The sequence below is a fragment of the Triturus cristatus genome, chromosome 4_1, assembly GCF_964204655.1.
Source record: "Triturus cristatus chromosome 4_1, aTriCri1.1, whole genome shotgun sequence".
In the NCBI taxonomy this organism is placed as follows: domain Eukaryota; kingdom Metazoa; phylum Chordata; class Amphibia; order Caudata; family Salamandridae; genus Triturus; species Triturus cristatus.
In genome coordinates, this window is record NC_140585.1 from 201,668,281 (window position 1) to 201,685,206 (window position 16,926).

Sequence of the window (16,926 nt, forward strand, 5' to 3'; positions counted from 1 at the left end):
AATCAGGTTCAAGTTCACAGTACCTAATGTGCCAGAGTGCCAAATGTGCCATCATCGCAAGTCTATTTTGCAGTTCAAAAACCTTTATAAATCTTGATTCGCAACAGCAGGATGTGAAAAGTACATTAAACATATTTGGCAAACCAGACCCATAGGGCAGAAACTCTCATGAAAATACTAGCAAAACATTTTAGTTGACAGAAATTGTTCTTCATGTTTCTAGAGAAAGTGTCCTTATATTTTCAAAACAACACAACAATTTCGAAGATATTTTTATTATGTTTATAAGTGATTATATTTTAGAGTCAGTTCACTTTGATTACGCCACTGTCTCTTTGTAAATAAATCAGAAATATAACACATTTTTGAAGATGAAAGTTAAGATATCCTCTTATCTCTCAGAGACACTAGTTTGGTTGGATGCTTGTTTTCATGTTTATGGCATTGACACCATGATTCATATACATTTCGTAGGACTTAATCAGTGCCACACAGTCTGAAAAAGACAAAAAAAAATGAATTATCAGCCCCAGCCACCAGTAGCATACTGTTAAACCTCTCACTGCATTCAATTTGCGCTACCTTGTCCTTTATGATTGTAAAATTCAACTTTATTACACCTCAAAGGGTGAAAGTTATCAATCACTGAGAACTGGTGTGTGCGGCCAAGGGGGTGCATTCAAAGTGTGCGGAAGAGACCAAGGCGTGTTGTCACCGTAGCTGTGACTAAGCATTCATCGAAGTAGTTTCAGGTATTTCTGAGTTTTTGAGGGTCTGAGAAAGAGGAATTTACAAAGTACTTCTAAATACTTTTCTGAATACAGCCATATTTGTAATTATTGGGCTAAATATCAAGGAGCTTATTTATGAGAGGCTTACACCACCGGGGCGTCACTATGTTTTACGCTCCAGCGGCGCAAACCTCACAATCATATCTGCATGGCAATGCAAAGCCTCTGTTCGAGGTTTGGCATGGCCTCATTCATGTGGAGCGCAGGTCACTGCCTTGCCTTACTCTGCATCAAGGAGGCGTTCCATAGGCATTGCCGTGGGTGACCCCATGCAGCTCCAGTGAACTTTGATGTTGCCCCATATTTACTTAAATAATTAAACCTGGAGCAGCGCCAAAATCATACACCTCCCAATAGCAGGCATAACAAGAACTATTTTTATTTCTCCTCAGTTTTTCCAATTTCCATGTGTGCTGCATTCTGCAGCATGCATAGAAAGAGGTAAATGCCTCTCTGGATTGCTTTTGTGCAGGAAGGTGCACCTTCATGCACAAAAAAATCCTTCCTGCAATGGAGGCACCGTGGCACCTTGGCACGTTCATGCTAGGCAATAAATTGTGCACCAGCGCAGGGAGAAACGACAGGAATGTAGCGTATTGCATAAATATATTGTATTCCTGCCCTTTCATATTAGAGTAGGGCAGCGCAGCAAGAAGACTTGCCCAAGGGCCTCATTTACGAGGAATTGGCTAGGGCAGCGCAAACAAGTGTTCTTGCTGCACTACCCTATGCCTATCTGAAAGGGGAAGAATACACTGTATTAATGAAATTCAGTGCATTTCTGCCCTTTCCCCCTGTGCGTGCGCACATGTTGCTACCTAGCACCAACATATGCAGCTTTGCATCTTAGTGCAAGGATACCTCCATTGCAGGTTGTTTTTGTGTCGGATGGGGCACCTTCCTGCACAAAAACTATCCTGAGAGGCGTTTTCCTCTTTCATGTGTGCTGCAGAATCCAGCTCACATGGAAAGAGGAAAAAACAAGGAGAAATAAACGTATTTCTCCTTATTACACCTGATCTGGGGAGGCGTAAGGTTTTGGCACTGCCCCAGGTTTCCATAACTCCTTGACGTAGAGTAAGGCAAGGCATTGACTTGCGCTACTTTGTCTTACTCCTTATCTATGAGGCCATGCAAAGCCATGCAGAGTTGCTTTGTGTGGCCTCATGGATATGATTGTAAGGCTTGCGCTGCCGGAATGCCAAAAGAAGTAACGCTCCAGTGGCGGCCCCAATAAGCTCCCAAATGTTTAACAAAGTGTGGTAAATATGTTTTTCTGTTTTATCCATTTGAATTAATACTATGTAGCGGTAATCCAACAGAAACCCCCACAATTATATTTCACCATATTGACCCAAACTGAAAAATCGGTTTAATGCCCGTCTGAAGTGCGTTTGTAGATCTAGTTAGTGCAAAATATAGGCCCTGCACTATGGTGCTCATTTGAGATTCATGCAAGAGAGCCAATAAATATGTGACTATTGGAGATGCATTTGAATAACTACTGTCAACTAATTTAAAATCCCCAGCCATCTATGGAACAGTTTGAAAGAGGTTCTGGAAGCACTTGTATTCTCTAAGGGAGAATGAAAGTTGGTCACCATGCCCACTGTGACTGAGGCGCAGCAATCCCAATACATGTTTCTGGTGTCTGGGATGGTGGCATTACATTTACTGGTTTGGGGTGCAGTGTCTGTACCCAGGGAGGATGCCTGCAACCTCAAGTAATCCTGATAAATAGATTACCTTAATATGTGTTATTTTTTTAACAATGTGAATGCTCCTGAGTTAAATATGCATCAGTTTTGCAATACTGGCCTTGGAATTCAGAATATCTGCATCTGTAGGGTAGTTCTTGATCTTCTTCAGTAAAACTATCTTTAGGGCTCTCTCAGATGATTACAAATATCTTCAGTTTAAAACCGATTAGTTCACAATGAAGGATGACTGCTGACCTTAGAGAGAGTACAAGGACAGCCCAGTGCCTCACTTCTTCCTTCTATCCAGGTCTAGTCTGAGTCAAATACGCACCATTTCCTGCAAGAGCAGCCCCCAGGGCCTGTAGTGGCAGTTGCTCAAAAGGGGAGGCTTGGGCAGAATTTAGATTACACCGGAAAAATCAGAGTAATTTCAATTTTGGTATTACTCTTTGGTGTGGAATTACTAATAATTATGTGATTAGTCCTGCTTGCATAGCTAAAACTAATTTAGGGGAATAAAATCCTAATGTGAAAGCATATTTAGAGAGTGGCTGCCCGTGCCCACTATTCGTGTTTCTTAGCGCAAAATGCATCCTTGCGTCCACTTTGGATGTGAAGGGGCATTTTGCAAATGTTCCCAGGCCAGGAATGGGGTCCCCCAGGCTTGAAGTATTTTTACAGGGGAAGGGGACACGCAGCTCCCTCCTTGAGCCTCTAAAGGCCCGAGGATCCCATCTCCTGGGGCCACATTACATCTTCTGTCCAGGGGAGTCCACCCCAGGACACAGACTTTTGATCTGTTTCCCTGTCCGCCCCTTTGAATAAAGTATAGGGCCTCTGGGGATGAGGTCCTCGTGCCCAAAATGGTTCACGGAGTGGGGCTCAGACCCCCCCATTTTAGAAAAAAAGGCCCTGTGATTGGGGTCCCCAGGGCCTAATAAGGCTCAGGGAGGGGGACAGGCAGCCCTCCTCCCTTTAAAAAAAGGGTCTGGGGTTCCAAGGGCCAATTGAGGCTGAGGGAGGGGGGCTGAACATTTCAAATAACTATAACATTCCTTTAACCTTTGGTGAAATGTTTAAAATTAAAAAAACAGCCCTGGAAATTGGGAATCCCAGGACCATGATAGACTTGGAGAGGGGGGCTACGGAGCCCTGCCCTGAGGGCTGGGCTCCTTAGTGCCTAATGAGGCTCTGGAAGGGGTGCCAAGCGCCCCCTCACCTTACAAAAAACACCCTAGGGGATGAGGTCCCTAGGGACAGGCCCTGTGGCCAACCCCCCACCATACCAGAAGGTCATGCACAGCATAGGGTTGGCTTCTAGCAGGTGTTGCCCGCAATGCCTGGCCACAGGCCAGACCCTCTGGCCAACTCCTGTTTCATATGACCAAATGCCCTGTGCAGTGTGGGGTTAGCTGCCTTTAGAGGGGCTAGGCCAGGGTTGTGGCCAACCCTCTGCTTAGGGGTTTGGCCTGGTGGGTTTTGGCCAGCCTCCCCAGTGTGGGGTTGGTAGCATGCAAGGGGTTGGCTGCGGGGTTTGGATTTACACAGGGTAATTAAATGCTACTTTACATTAAAAAAACACATTGAAATTCAATTAAAAAAACAAAGGTTAAAGAAATGTTATAGTTAGGCGAAATGTTCAGTAACAACGTAACATTTTAATATAAAAACACACTGAAATTCATCAGTTATAGTTACAGGTATTTCAAGTAGCTATACCTCATTCCCTTTCCATACACTGCTAATTCCCCACATATCACATCACTCATGACATCTTCTATGACATCATTGATAATAACATCACTGCAATAGTTGCACTGAAATTATTGATTAGGGACATCTGTCATGTGAGAGAGGCCAGTTACTCCGCATATACCCTACTATGCACAATCATCATTTGAGAGAAAATTCTGAAAAGATATGCCAGTCCATCCATGAACACTACTATGCACACACGTCATCTGAAAGAGAGTTCTCAAAAGAGAGGGCGGTCCCTCCCACACCCTAGTACGGACACCCATCATCTGAGACAGGAGTCTGAAATGAGAGGCTAGTTCCTCACCGCACCCTACTATGGACACCCATCATTTGAGGCAGGGTTCTGAAAGTAGAGGCCAGTCCCTGCCTATTCACCAATGTGCATACCCATCATTGGAGACAGTGGCCTGAAATAAAAGATGATTAACTTCCCACACTTTACTATGCACACATGTTATTTAAGAGAGGGGACTCAGTGAAGAGACCAGGACTGAAAAAAAAGAACATAGGGGGTGGAGAAAATCTTTCTCAAGAGAGAGGTTTCAGTGTAGAGGCTTCTTTGTTTGCAGAGTTTAATATACATACCCTAAGATACACAGCTATTATGCATGCAATATAGGTTAAATGATGGGCTTGTGAGACTCTTGCAAGAGCTGGAGTAATATTCAAGAGAGGGTAGGTGTTTGGGTGTGCCTGTTTTTGCAAGAGTCTTGCAGATGGCAGTATACCTACAAAAAGGGATTAACACCATGAAACAATCACATAAAACAATCACATAATGTTGGAATAGGGTGGCTCTGACAACAGCCTTTAATGTAGTAATGAGTGATATCGTATGTGAGTCATTTGCAATACATGACGGGGCACACGTTATTGTTAGTGCTGCTTAATGTAACTGCTGAATTCCTGTGGTTTTTTTTAATGTTAATGTTGTCACTGAATATTTGTCCTAACTATATGGTCACTTTAACCTGTGTTTATCAATGGATACATCAATTATTATAGTACACAGAAAGAAGTTTCAAAATCATTTATAATATTTTAAATACGGTACGAATAATGGAGTCTTACCGATTACTGAGGTAATATTTACAGACATAAGGGAAGGAAACTCCTGCCAGAGGGAAATCATTCCAGGTAATGTGTCCTAGAGCAGAAAGAAAATAGTTTTGTGTCATTTTTGTGTTATTTTTTTCTCAGCACCCTTAACTAAACTACTGTCTTTTAACATTTTCCATATTTATTTCCAATACATATGAAGGCGTTTCAACAGTAGAGATATACATTAAGGCCTTTATGGATGAGCTCAGTCAAATATGTAATAAATGTGGCTAGATTTGGGTGGGTATCGGTCTTCTAGACTTACAGGGTTAGTGATTAAACCAAATGTTTCTCCTTTTACTATTTCAAAGCCTTCAGGAGATGATATTACAAAGTTCAGCAATTATCTCTTTGGTGCATTATATATATATAGTGAATACATGCTTATATTTTTATTTAATACTATTTGTTTACATTTTCATCATTAAAAGGTCAATAGAAAATTCAATAATAGCAATATGATAAGAAACACATACATATTATAATTTCTGGTAATTAAATATCAATGAAAAAAAACATTTCCATGTTCAGGAAGTGAACAACTCCTAAATTAGTTTTTCACTTCTTAACCCTCCCATAGGTTATATTATTGGGGATTCTTTAATATATTTTAAAAGCTGCAATTTCTAATTGGGATTAGGTAATGATGTTTAATGATACTCCCTCTTTAATGGTAAAGTCAGATTCAGTACAATTTTGAAAATGCCAGTTTTCGAAAGTTGGCATTTTCCTGCCCTAATCCCCTTGTGGTTGTTGCCTGTCTTGGATTACATGACTGGGTGTAGCTGACAGTTAAACCTTGTGAATTCCTCCCAGATAGTCACAAAATAGAGGGATTAGGTGGGCCTAAATTTGCCATCTGCTGGCAGGACTGGGGTAGGGGCGAAACTGAGTATAGTCCCACTTACACCTGAATAGCCTGTGCTATGCCTTCACACAATAACGGTGTATTGTCAGTGCAGCCAGTTTGGAGCCAGGTCAGGGGAGTAAGGAAATTCCATGCACTTCAAAGATCCTTCCAAAAGCTTCTCCCACCTCCTAGAAGAAGAGCACTAGGGTTTAGAAATAGGACCTTCAGACCAACTCCTAATTTGACGACTGGACCTGCGGAAGAACTCTTAGAGAACTATATGCTACTACGACCTGGTATACACTCTGCCAGAGTGCTACTTTACGTAAAAGGCTCACTATCAAAAGATTGATTTTACTATGAAAAAAAAGGTTTTTTTCAGTTGTTCAACATTTGGAATCACACAAAGAAGAACCCATTAGACTATATTGTTTTATAGATTTGAAACGGAAGAGGTGTTCCCCAAAAGACGCACAGGTGCAGTGAGAGTTAAGTGAGTAAAAAGTGCGCTACTGCTATAGTATATATACATAAATGAATAGTGACTGTGGAGGATGCACAGATGTTTAATATGTACTCTGAAAAAGACTTGCAGGCTCCTAAATCACATACACACAGTACACTATTATCATATCAATGTTTAGGCCCAATGGTGTAATGAAAGTTTAAGGGCCCCCCCCGCAATGTACATGGAGGGCCCCCTGCTCCGGATTTAATCGGGACCGCTCAGGCCTGAGTACTGTGCTGAGGGGGCCCCCCTGCAGCTGGCCCCCCCCCCCACATCGTGGGGGGGATGCAGGAGCCTGTGTTACGTCCCTGTTTAGGCCCTCTAAAGTTATTTGTACCGGATCATCATCAGGCCAAAGAATAGGGAACACCCATGAGGTAGTACTCATGTAGTAAATGATGAACAGTGCATTTGAGAATGGATTCAGAAATCATAGATATGCTAAAATCTAATAACTATAATCCCCTTTAGAAATGTGTGACTTCTGTGGAGGATGGCTCCAAAAACTGTCCATAAACATAAAATGGGTACACAGTACGTAACATTCTGATGGGGCAAACAAATAATAAACCACTGTAGAAATGAGATGTGCCTGGAGAAGCTATGTTTCAGAACAGTGTGTCAAGAAATACCTGCCCCAATAGCATAAATGTCACCATTGAGGAATCGGTGTACCGTAAACTCAGCCAAAACAAGGGGTTCCTAAGTAGCAGGGAGACAGCTACATGAAACCCAAATGTGCTCACAGTATGGGTCAGGGGGAAAGAGATTTACCCAGGAAAGGCACAATTTGGTTGAGTACAAAGGTGTAATATAATTTGAATGGCAGCCAACAACCATGGTGTTAGTAACCTTAAAACAAAGTCCTTGTTTATGAGGGTCTAAAAATGGGTAAAATTAAACTCTCACAGAAATGTGTCAAGGACATCACACTTTCCCACTTTTAATTTGGGGGGGTTTCAAAGGCTCACATCATCAATCTATGTGAACCATTTATAAATGATTTTCGAGGCTCATCGCATCAGTCGATGTGAGCGATAACTATTTTGATGAGCAAAGTGCTCTGAGTACCAGGAGAAGACTGGGACCAACCTGCTTGCATTGCCGGTCGGTTTGACTTTGTGGCTGCTCCTTCTGTGTTGTTTTCCGGAACAGAAAGTCTGTTTCAGCAGTGTGTCACCAAATGGGACTCTGACCTACTGGAACTGTTTTCGGATACAGCCCTCTGCCTCATCCATTTCAGCAACTAAGTCAGAACATAAAAATCTTCACTTCTGCTTCGCCAAATGAAGACAATCAATTTTTTTTTAAGACCGAAGGTAAGAGTTGACAGGGCCCAATACATTTCTTGTTTCCAAACCAGACTCCATTGTGGTCGGCCATAGCCTTTGACTATCAACCTGTCACTTGTGAACTAGAAATCACTGGTTGGCGCGTAGATCACTGAGGTGCTAGTTTTCACTTAAAACCTTATAAGTTCATAACTACAGTTCTACTGATTGGATTTTTATTTATTTTATTTATTTATTTGAAAGGTTTTATACAGCGCTGGCTGGACCTGGGGGTATCAGAGCGCTTTACATGAGCAGAAACAGTTCAGGAAAGACAGTTGTTCAATAACATAAACACAGACAGGCAAGACTAATACATATTAACCTCTTCGGTGATCATGACGAGCCCAGCTCGTCATGAGGCACAGTGGAGCTGTGCTCATGACGAGCTGGGCTCATCATAACCGTTGCGGCCCGCCCACGCGCGGTTGATTCCCCGCCTGTGCGGGAGAATCAATCAGTGGGCGGGGTCGTGACGAGCTCGGCTCGTCATGAGCACAGCTCCACTGTGCCTCATGACGAGCTGGGCCCGTCACGAGAATAGCGCCACCGCCGCCGCCCCCCATCTTCCCCTGCACCGCGGGGAATTACCCCCGCGTGGAAGGGGTTAAGTTAAACGGGGCAAAAAGCAAATTACATGAGTAGAGGCAATCAAGAAAAGCGATTTTACACGGTGACAAGAACGCAGGTACAGCCCACAATTAAGAAATGGGGGAACACAAATTCTGGGCGGATTAGAGGGTAATTAATAATTAGATTACAATAAATGGTTAAGAACAAATTAGGGAGAGAAGATGGTATCGACGGAGAGAGATTATAGGAAGAGATGGGGGTAAGGATAGGAGATGGGGAGGGGAAAAAAGTGGGGTAGGGTGAGAGTAAACAGGGAGATATGAAAAAAAAGGGGGGAGGGATAGGTGAGAGCTAGGAAGTAAGTAAAGGAGAATCAGAGCAGGGGAAGCAGAATGCAGGGTCAGAGGCAAGGTTATGGACCTCAATATTTGTTGATAAGGTGATGCTTTAGGTCTTTTTTAAAGCTGAGGTAGGAGGGGTTACAGCACATGTCCCTAGGGACAATGTTCCAGATGTTCGGGCGTTCCCGGAGAAGGAACGAGATTGGGTGGTTTTCTTTTTGAAAAGCGGGGGAACGAGGAGGAGTGCATTAGTTCTTCTCATTAGTCGGGAGCAGCCCGCTTTATTTAGTTTGTTTGTAAGGTACAACGGGGTTTGTTGGTGAAGAGCTTTGTGTGTAATGCATGCAGTCTTCTAGAAGGATCTTCCTTCAACGGGTAGCCAATTAAGGGCTTTAAGGGCTGGGAAGATGTGATCAAATCATTTACCAGTGATGAGCCTGGCCACTAGGTTGAGCACAAATCTAAGAGGGGCTAGGTGTACTTTGGGGGTTCCGGTGAGGATAGCATTGCCATAGTCAATTTTCGAGAGGACTAGTGATTGGACAACCCATTTGAAGTAGTCCAATGGAATGAAGTATTTGATTTTCTTGAGATGTCGGAGAGAGAAGAGAGCTCCTTTAGCCAAGTTTTTAATGTGGTCATTAAGAGTTAGGTTTTCGTCAATAGTGATACCAAGTGATTTCACCAAGTTGTATAAGGAGAGAGAACAATTGAGGGCATTAGGGTCCGAGATCCAGCCTTGGATGGGGAGCCGGTTGTTTTTTGGAGAGAAGAGAATGAGTTTTTTTAGGGTACAGTTTGAGATGTTTGGAGTAGAATCAGGATGGGATCTTACTCAGGGAATTGTTTAGATGAAGTACATCAGAGTGGGATCTAATCTTATAGTAAAGTTGGGTGTCATCCGCATAGATGTGATAGTTGATTCCAACTTGTTTCAGAATGAGGGTGAGGGTTCCATAAAGAGGTTGAACAGAGTGGGGAGAGAATAGAATCCTGAGGGACACCTAGGGAGACAGGTGTAGGATTAGAGTGACAGTCATTGATTTTGATTTGCTGTGTTCTGTGTTGGAGGAAAGAGGTGATCCATTTGAGTACCAGACCATTACGACTAAAGCGAGCTTTAAGTGAGTTAAGTAAGGAAGAATGTTTAACTGTATCAAAGGCAGCTGAGAAGTTGTGGAGTATACGTAGGCAGGTCTCACCATTGTCAAGGAAACAATGGATATCATCCATTATGTTTAGCATGGGCGTTTCTGTACTGCAGCCTTTTCTGAAGCCGGATTGCAAGGAGTCGAGTAAGTTGAAATTGCCAATGTGTTATCCAATTGGAGCATAGCACATTTTTCAAGGGCTTTAGAAAGAAGTGGGAGGTTAGCGATAGGGTGGAGGTTGTTAGGGTTGATAGGGAGTCGGGGACACACCCCGTGGCAAGGGAGATATTAAAGATAGTAGTCCAGTAAGGGGCAAGGATGTGGTTTAGATCTTGGACAAAGTTAGAAGGGAGAGGGTCTTTCCTGTGTGAGGTCGGCTTTAGTTTTGCAATGATGCTAAAGACTTCGAGCTCAGTCATAGGGTGGAAATCATGCCAGGAGGCAATATTTTTCGGCTGTGAGTTGGAAAGGATGTCATCAGGAGAAGTTGGGACAGGTCGGTGAGTGGAAGGATTAGGTGGTAGGGGCGGAGTCAACAAGAGAGGTAAATCTATAGTAACATCAATGGCAAATTGGGGGCTGGGCGGGACCTGAGTTAGATGGAAGGATTGATCTATTTTGGTGATTTTGTCCGAGAGGAAGTTAGCAATTTTCTCACATCTCTCTGTTGAGGCCGTCAGCTCTGGGGGGGCAGAAGATGTTTGTTTTTTGACAATGTTAAACAGCTCTTTGGCACTATTTTTGGTACAATCAAGTTGTGCTTGAAAGAAGGTTGCCTTTTCATTGGAAATGTGGTTCTTATAGGTTGATCTTATGGATCCAAGGTGGGCAAGATGGGAGGGAGAGGGGTGTTGTCTTCATGTTCTTTCAGCCACTCTAAGTGAACGTCTTTCGTTATTGAGAACTGGATTGAACCAAGATTTGGATGGGATTTTTCTTTGTTGTTAGAGTTTAAGAGGGTCTATTTGGTCCAAGACATCCTTAACGGTCTTATTGAAATATTTAGTGAGCTCATTGGCATTATGGGTGAGAGGGGTGAAAAGGAGGTGTACTTGGAGTTTAGACGCATGTTCACCAGAGGGTATTTGTTTAAGGTTTCTGGTCCATTTCATGGGTTTGATATTTTTGTAGGGGGGTAGGGCACTGGTTGCGATCTTAAACAGAATGAGGTGATGGTCCTACCAGTCGATGGAGATGATGTTGGAAAGGGAGGCCAAGTCATTGTTGGAAATGATGGCGTCGAGAATGGCCCATTTGGTATGGGTTGGATTATGACATAGTTGCTTAAGGTAGCTTATCTCTAGAAGGTTGATGAGGCGCATGACTGGGGGATCCTCAACATTATTCCAGTGGATGTTAAAATCTCCTAAGCAGAGATTTTTTCAGTCCAAAAGTGAGGCTTGTGTAAGAAGGTCGGATAATTCATCAGCGAAGAGAAGAGGTTCACCCGGAGGGTGGTAGATGTTATGTAGTCGAATCAGGAAAGAGCTCTGTACAGTGAATTCAGCGCCAAGGTATTCAAAGGTTAAGTGGTCCGTGTTATTTAAAAGGGTGAGTTGAAGTTCATTTTTAAAGATGATAGCTAGTCCACCCCATTTTCTGTCGGGTCTGTCTTTCCTAATTATAGAGTAACCGGGGGGGGTGAGTATGTCAAGAATAGCCATCGAGTGGTAATTGAGCCAGGTTTCAGTAAGTAAGGCGATGTCAATAGCTTCGCTGAGGATGGTTTCTGATACTTACGTTGCATGTCGGACAGCCGATCAGCAGTTAATAAGCATGCTGGAAAGGGGATTTGGGTTGTCTTTGGTGGGTTTGCAAGAGTGGATGGTGGTAAGTTGAGCTGGGGGTCTAGGGAAGATGGGTGAGGAAGGGATTCTGTTAGTGCCCACAATCACTGTAATGCTGGCTTAAGGGAGTGAATGATCAGGAATCAAAGGTTTAGGTAGGAAGGAGCTGCACAGGTCAATTAGGTCAGAAGTGGAGAGGTAGATCACAGCACAGAGTTGCCTATGTGTATGGCTCCACAGTGGTGCAGTTCTCCATCGGTTGTGTTGGGAGATGTTTTGGAAGCAAGAACAAAAGGAATCAGTGTGATTATGAAAGGTCCTGGAGTTGAGGGCATTGTAATCCTCTCGGAGTCGTGGACGTTCAGTCGTCATGGTTGAGAGTTTACATTCTATGTTAGTTAGTGTCTGAGCTATAAGATTGAGGGGAACTCAGTTGCAAAGGAGGGAGGATGAGGCGGGTTCCGTGTTAACCGAGGAAGGAAGTCCGATGTGCCGGGGGGGTGGTGGGGTAGTGAGGCTAGGAGGGGAAGTCTGAACAGTGTTCAGGCTGTTGGACTAAGTATTATGCATATCATTGAGTCAGCCCATGAGGTAGGAGATGATAAGAGGGAGTGAGGGATGTAGGGATAAGCCACTTTGGGTTGAGGGGGAAGAATGCAGTTAGGAGAGGGAGAAATTGGCATGGGGTGTGTGCGGTTGTGATGTGTAGGGGAGGGAGGGTCAGAACCAGGGGGTGGAGACAACATATGGGCATTATGCAGTTGGGTTGAAGAAGGTATAGGAACTAGTTTGGAGAGTTGGTAGGACAAGGTACTGAAATGATTATCAAAGATGTTGAGGTGAAATTCAGAGGCTTGAATGAGGATATTACCTGTTTTGGTAGTAGACAATTTGAATCCATTTGGGATTTTATTTGATTTAGTGACTGTAAGGTGGAGAAGGAAACTGTTTTTCCATTTCGAGGGGCGTTTGGAGTAGAAAATGAAGTTTGTTTTCATAGGAGAGGAGAGGCTGTGGTAGGTATCAACTATTAATGTTTCAGCGTGCCGAATCACTAATTTGTGTTTAAAGTTTTTCTTGGTGTTTTTGGAAAGATTAGATGGGTATAAGATGTTCCATGAGTTGGGGCCATGTCTGGAGAGAGCAGAGTCCGGGGGAGTGAGGAGGGGATTGGGGGGACATGTTCGGTAGCAAAATGAAGACTGGGGGGAAAGAAAGAGGAGGAGAGAAGCAATGAAATAAGAAGGGGAGTGAAAAACTGTTGGGTACATAGAGAGAGAAGAGAGTCAATGCTAGGGGGAACAGAGGTGAATTAGTCAGGGTAATAAATAGTTAAGAATATTACAATGAAAGAACATCAATATTGCGAAACCTGGACATATTCGGACGCTTGATGGGGCAGGAGGGAAAGCAGAAGGAGAAAGGATAGAAGATATAATAAAGGGAGTGAAAGCTTTGGGGTGAATTATTTATTGAGAGAGGAGATCAATGGTAGGAGGTAAGAGGGGTAATGAGTCAATATAATAGACAGCAAAGAGTATCACAATCAGAGAACAACTAAATTGCAATACTAGAGTAACTATAGTATAGTATAGTATAGAGTTCACTATAGCATCTGTGGTTGTTGCATGAAAGATACCTGTAATTAGTTGCCTGGAAGCTATTTTAACATTGGACACAGTATTCGGATGGTTAAGGGGGATAGACTTCACGAGGGCAATGATACCCTGTGGAGTACTCGCACAGAAATTGACTATAGTCTCGGATTATTGCTTTGTGGTTTGACATTGAATTTAAGTGCATTCTACAAGCAAGATTAGCAGTGGTGTTCACCAGATCAGCATTTGTGATCACTGGAGCGCTTCATTAATTCAAGCTGGGGGCCTAATGAGGAGCCTCCAGGGGGCAGCAGCCAGACCATGGATCTGTAATATGGCCTTGTGAGTCTGTTTCAGCTCCAGACCGGTCTGGAGGACCAGTGGCCCACAGAAAAGAAAAAAGTTCAAACTTCCCAGGCTGTCTGGCGGGGGCGGGAGTGAGCACTGTCGCAGACCTCAGCAATGGTATTGTGGCCAAGGCCGATTAAGTGTAGACAAACGTGGACAGCGACTTCCCTCCAGAGGCGCAAGGGGGGCTTGAAATATTGGAGTTTGAGGGAAGGACTGCTACTTGGTGGCCATCTTGGGGCACAGGTATAGTTTTTTAAGGGGGCTCAGGACAGCACAGATAGGGCCGTCAATGTAGGCACAAGGAACGCAATCAAAATTCTGTGGTGGGACCACACAATATACGGCCACAGAGCCACCACAGTGAAGGGAAAACAAACCTGGAGGGTGAAATAGGGTGAGGCAGCATCAGGGCAGTGCCGGCACCAGGATTGAAACCGCCACTTAGGAGGCATGATCGATCACGGCCAAGAGGACTACGCTACAGAGGCTGTGGCTGATTCATGCAGAGCCTCGCCATTTCAAGAAGGGCAAAATGGCAGCCAGTGCAGGCTGCCGGCTGCATTGTGGCACGGTGCGGATCCGGTTCCGGTAATCCCGAGGCAGCTCAAACATATGAGAGTGCCCTGAAGAGCTGGATTAGCTGCAGACAGCCACCTTCATGGGGAGAACCAGGAGCAATCAGAGGAAAAGTTTGGCATCAGGGAGAAAGCAGCCACCAGGGAACCAGACAAGGCTGCTGGCAATACGGGGTAAGGGCACGGATCCGGTTCCCGGTGTCTGGAAAATAGCTGGAACAGAGGGCCACAAAACAACACAGCTCGAACAAATGCTAGACAGGCTGTGGGCAGTATGGAGACAGGGCACGGACCTGTTTCCCGGTGTCTGGAGAACAGCTGGAACAGAGGGCCACAACAAAACACAGCCTGAACAAATGCTAGACTGGCTGCAAGGCAGTCCAGAGTCAGGCCACGCACCTGGTTCTCAGGGTCCAGATGTTGCTGGAAAGAAAACGCCCCAACACGGTCCAAACAAACTCTAGACAGTGGCCTCACTGGGGGGTCCGGTCGTCACCATCTTGGGGGGGTACTCAGCAGGAGGATAGTTGGTTGGGCAACTCAGCGGGAGGAATGTCGGTCGGGCGATTTAGCTGAGGATCGTTGGTTGGGTAACATGGTAACAACTCACCTTGGCCTCACTGGGGGGATTCAGTTGTTAGCCATCTTGAGGAGCCATCTTGAGGAGCACTTAATTCAGGAGGATCGTCAATTGGGCACTGAGGCAACCTGAGGACCAAAGTAGGCAGAGGGCTCAGATCCGGCTTCAGAGCTCCGGCAGCAGCACGAGTGGAGGGCTCCCCAAAAGGCAAACCAACACCAGTTATTAGCCCCGACAGGGAGGACCAGGACAACGCCATATTGAGGCCCATTCAGACTAGGTGTTGTGGAGGATAAGGAGACGAGGCGAAGTACGCCCATGCCAGAGAAAATCAGTCCAGGAGAGCAGCATGTCCGATGGCAGATCCACACAGCATAGATACGTCTGGAGGTGGATGAGTTGTTGCACATCCGGCTCGGCGGGCTCGATCCAGGTGGATTTTTGTCATTGTAGTGTTAAATAAATTATTAATATTTACTCTTTTTTTCTAAACTTGTTTGGAAGTTTTTGGGTGTTGTGTTTCCACTGTATTACTGTTTGTGTGCTGCATAAATACTTTAAACTTTAAGTTATGCCTGACTGCCTTTTGTGCCAAGCTTCCCAGTGTTAAACTTATGTTATCTTAGTTTCCTTTGCTGTTCACGCTGCAAGGAACTGTGGCTGTTGCTTGATAAGGGCTAAGAACCCAGTCAACCAACAACCCATTTTCTCACAACTTCTTCATAAATAAATGACGCTTAGATATGTTAGCACATTTACAATGAGAATGTCATTTTTGTGGAAAAACATAAGAATTACACATGGGAAAAACCCTAAGAAGCAATTAATGTGGATGCAATAGTTTCAGTTATAAAAATGATAAATATTGTGGAAACATGTTTAGGTTAGATTAAAATTAACTTGTAAATCTATTAAAGAAGTGATATCATTTGGATTTAATAGCTGAGAAATCCCAAAACGTTTTTAACATAAACATATTTAAAAAAATTATGGGGTCCATTTAGGATGTTGGGCGGTGGCACCAACGCGGCGCTGGCAGTGCGGAAAAATGGCTTTTTACGCCCGCGAACAGCGGACCTCACGCCCGGCATATTAGTATGGTCAAACATAGGCCATTTCCCGACCGCCCCGGTGCAGCGCGCACCGCCATCAAAAGCGGCGGTGTGAGCCAATGGAGACTCACCGCCGTGTGGAATGGTGTCTGCCCCGCTCCACAAATTAGGATGACTCAAGCAAGCAGACGCACCGCAGCAGAGACACCGCCCAACCAGAGACGGCAGAAGCTCGACAGCGGAGCGCGAAACCAGAGTCCCGGTCACGACCGCCATGGACCCAGCTCTACACGTCTTTCCGGTGCTGTACCTGCTACATCACCAGGAACTCATGGACCGCCGCGGACAACACTGCCGGTACGCAACAACACAAACACAACACACAACACACGGGCTGACACAGGGCCCAAATCGACATCAGACACCCTAGGGGGGACAGGGACACATCCACAAGGGCACCCACACATCTCCCACCTGCCACAAAGTCACCCCACTGGATCCCAGACACACAGCTACCGCCACCATGCAGCAATGTCCCAGTCATGTGACCGCAGCTGCGAACACAAGCAAATACATATGCACAATGCAGAAGGCAGGGCCAGTGACAGGCATGGGCAGGGCACAGGGCCACACCCCCTCCCAACACACACTAGCACAACCCATGAAGGCACATGCCATGTGCCCCTCCTGTGCACCGCATGCACAACAACAAGACAGGGCAATACACACCCTGCACCACACAACAAACAATCATGGAGACACACACTGCAGGAGTGGCTGCACAGGAACACACAACACACAGCACAGTAGCACAGGGCCAGGGAAACACATACACCACCACACCACCACACTCAGGGAAAAATAAATGAGGACAAGCAA

At 44.8% G+C, this 16,926-nt stretch overlaps 1 protein-coding gene across 2 annotated transcripts in view; it reads right to left on the reverse strand.

Annotated features, from left to right (window-relative positions):
* Positions 1 to 265: 265 nt before the first annotated feature.
* LOC146854034 (C-type lectin lectoxin-Enh4-like) overlaps positions 266 to 16,926 on the reverse strand; it is a 138,741-nt gene continuing 122,080 nt past the window's right edge. For both annotated transcript variants that reach the window (XM_085651886.1, XM_085651887.1), the window contains exons 6-7: positions 5,321 to 5,396; positions 266 to 496 (exon numbers count right to left, since the gene is read on the reverse strand). In XM_085651886.1, the coding sequence (XP_085508012.1) occupies positions 478 to 496; positions 5,321 to 5,396 (95 nt within the window). In that variant the 3' untranslated portion in view covers positions 266 to 477. The remainder of the gene's footprint in view (positions 497 to 5,320; positions 5,397 to 16,926) is intronic.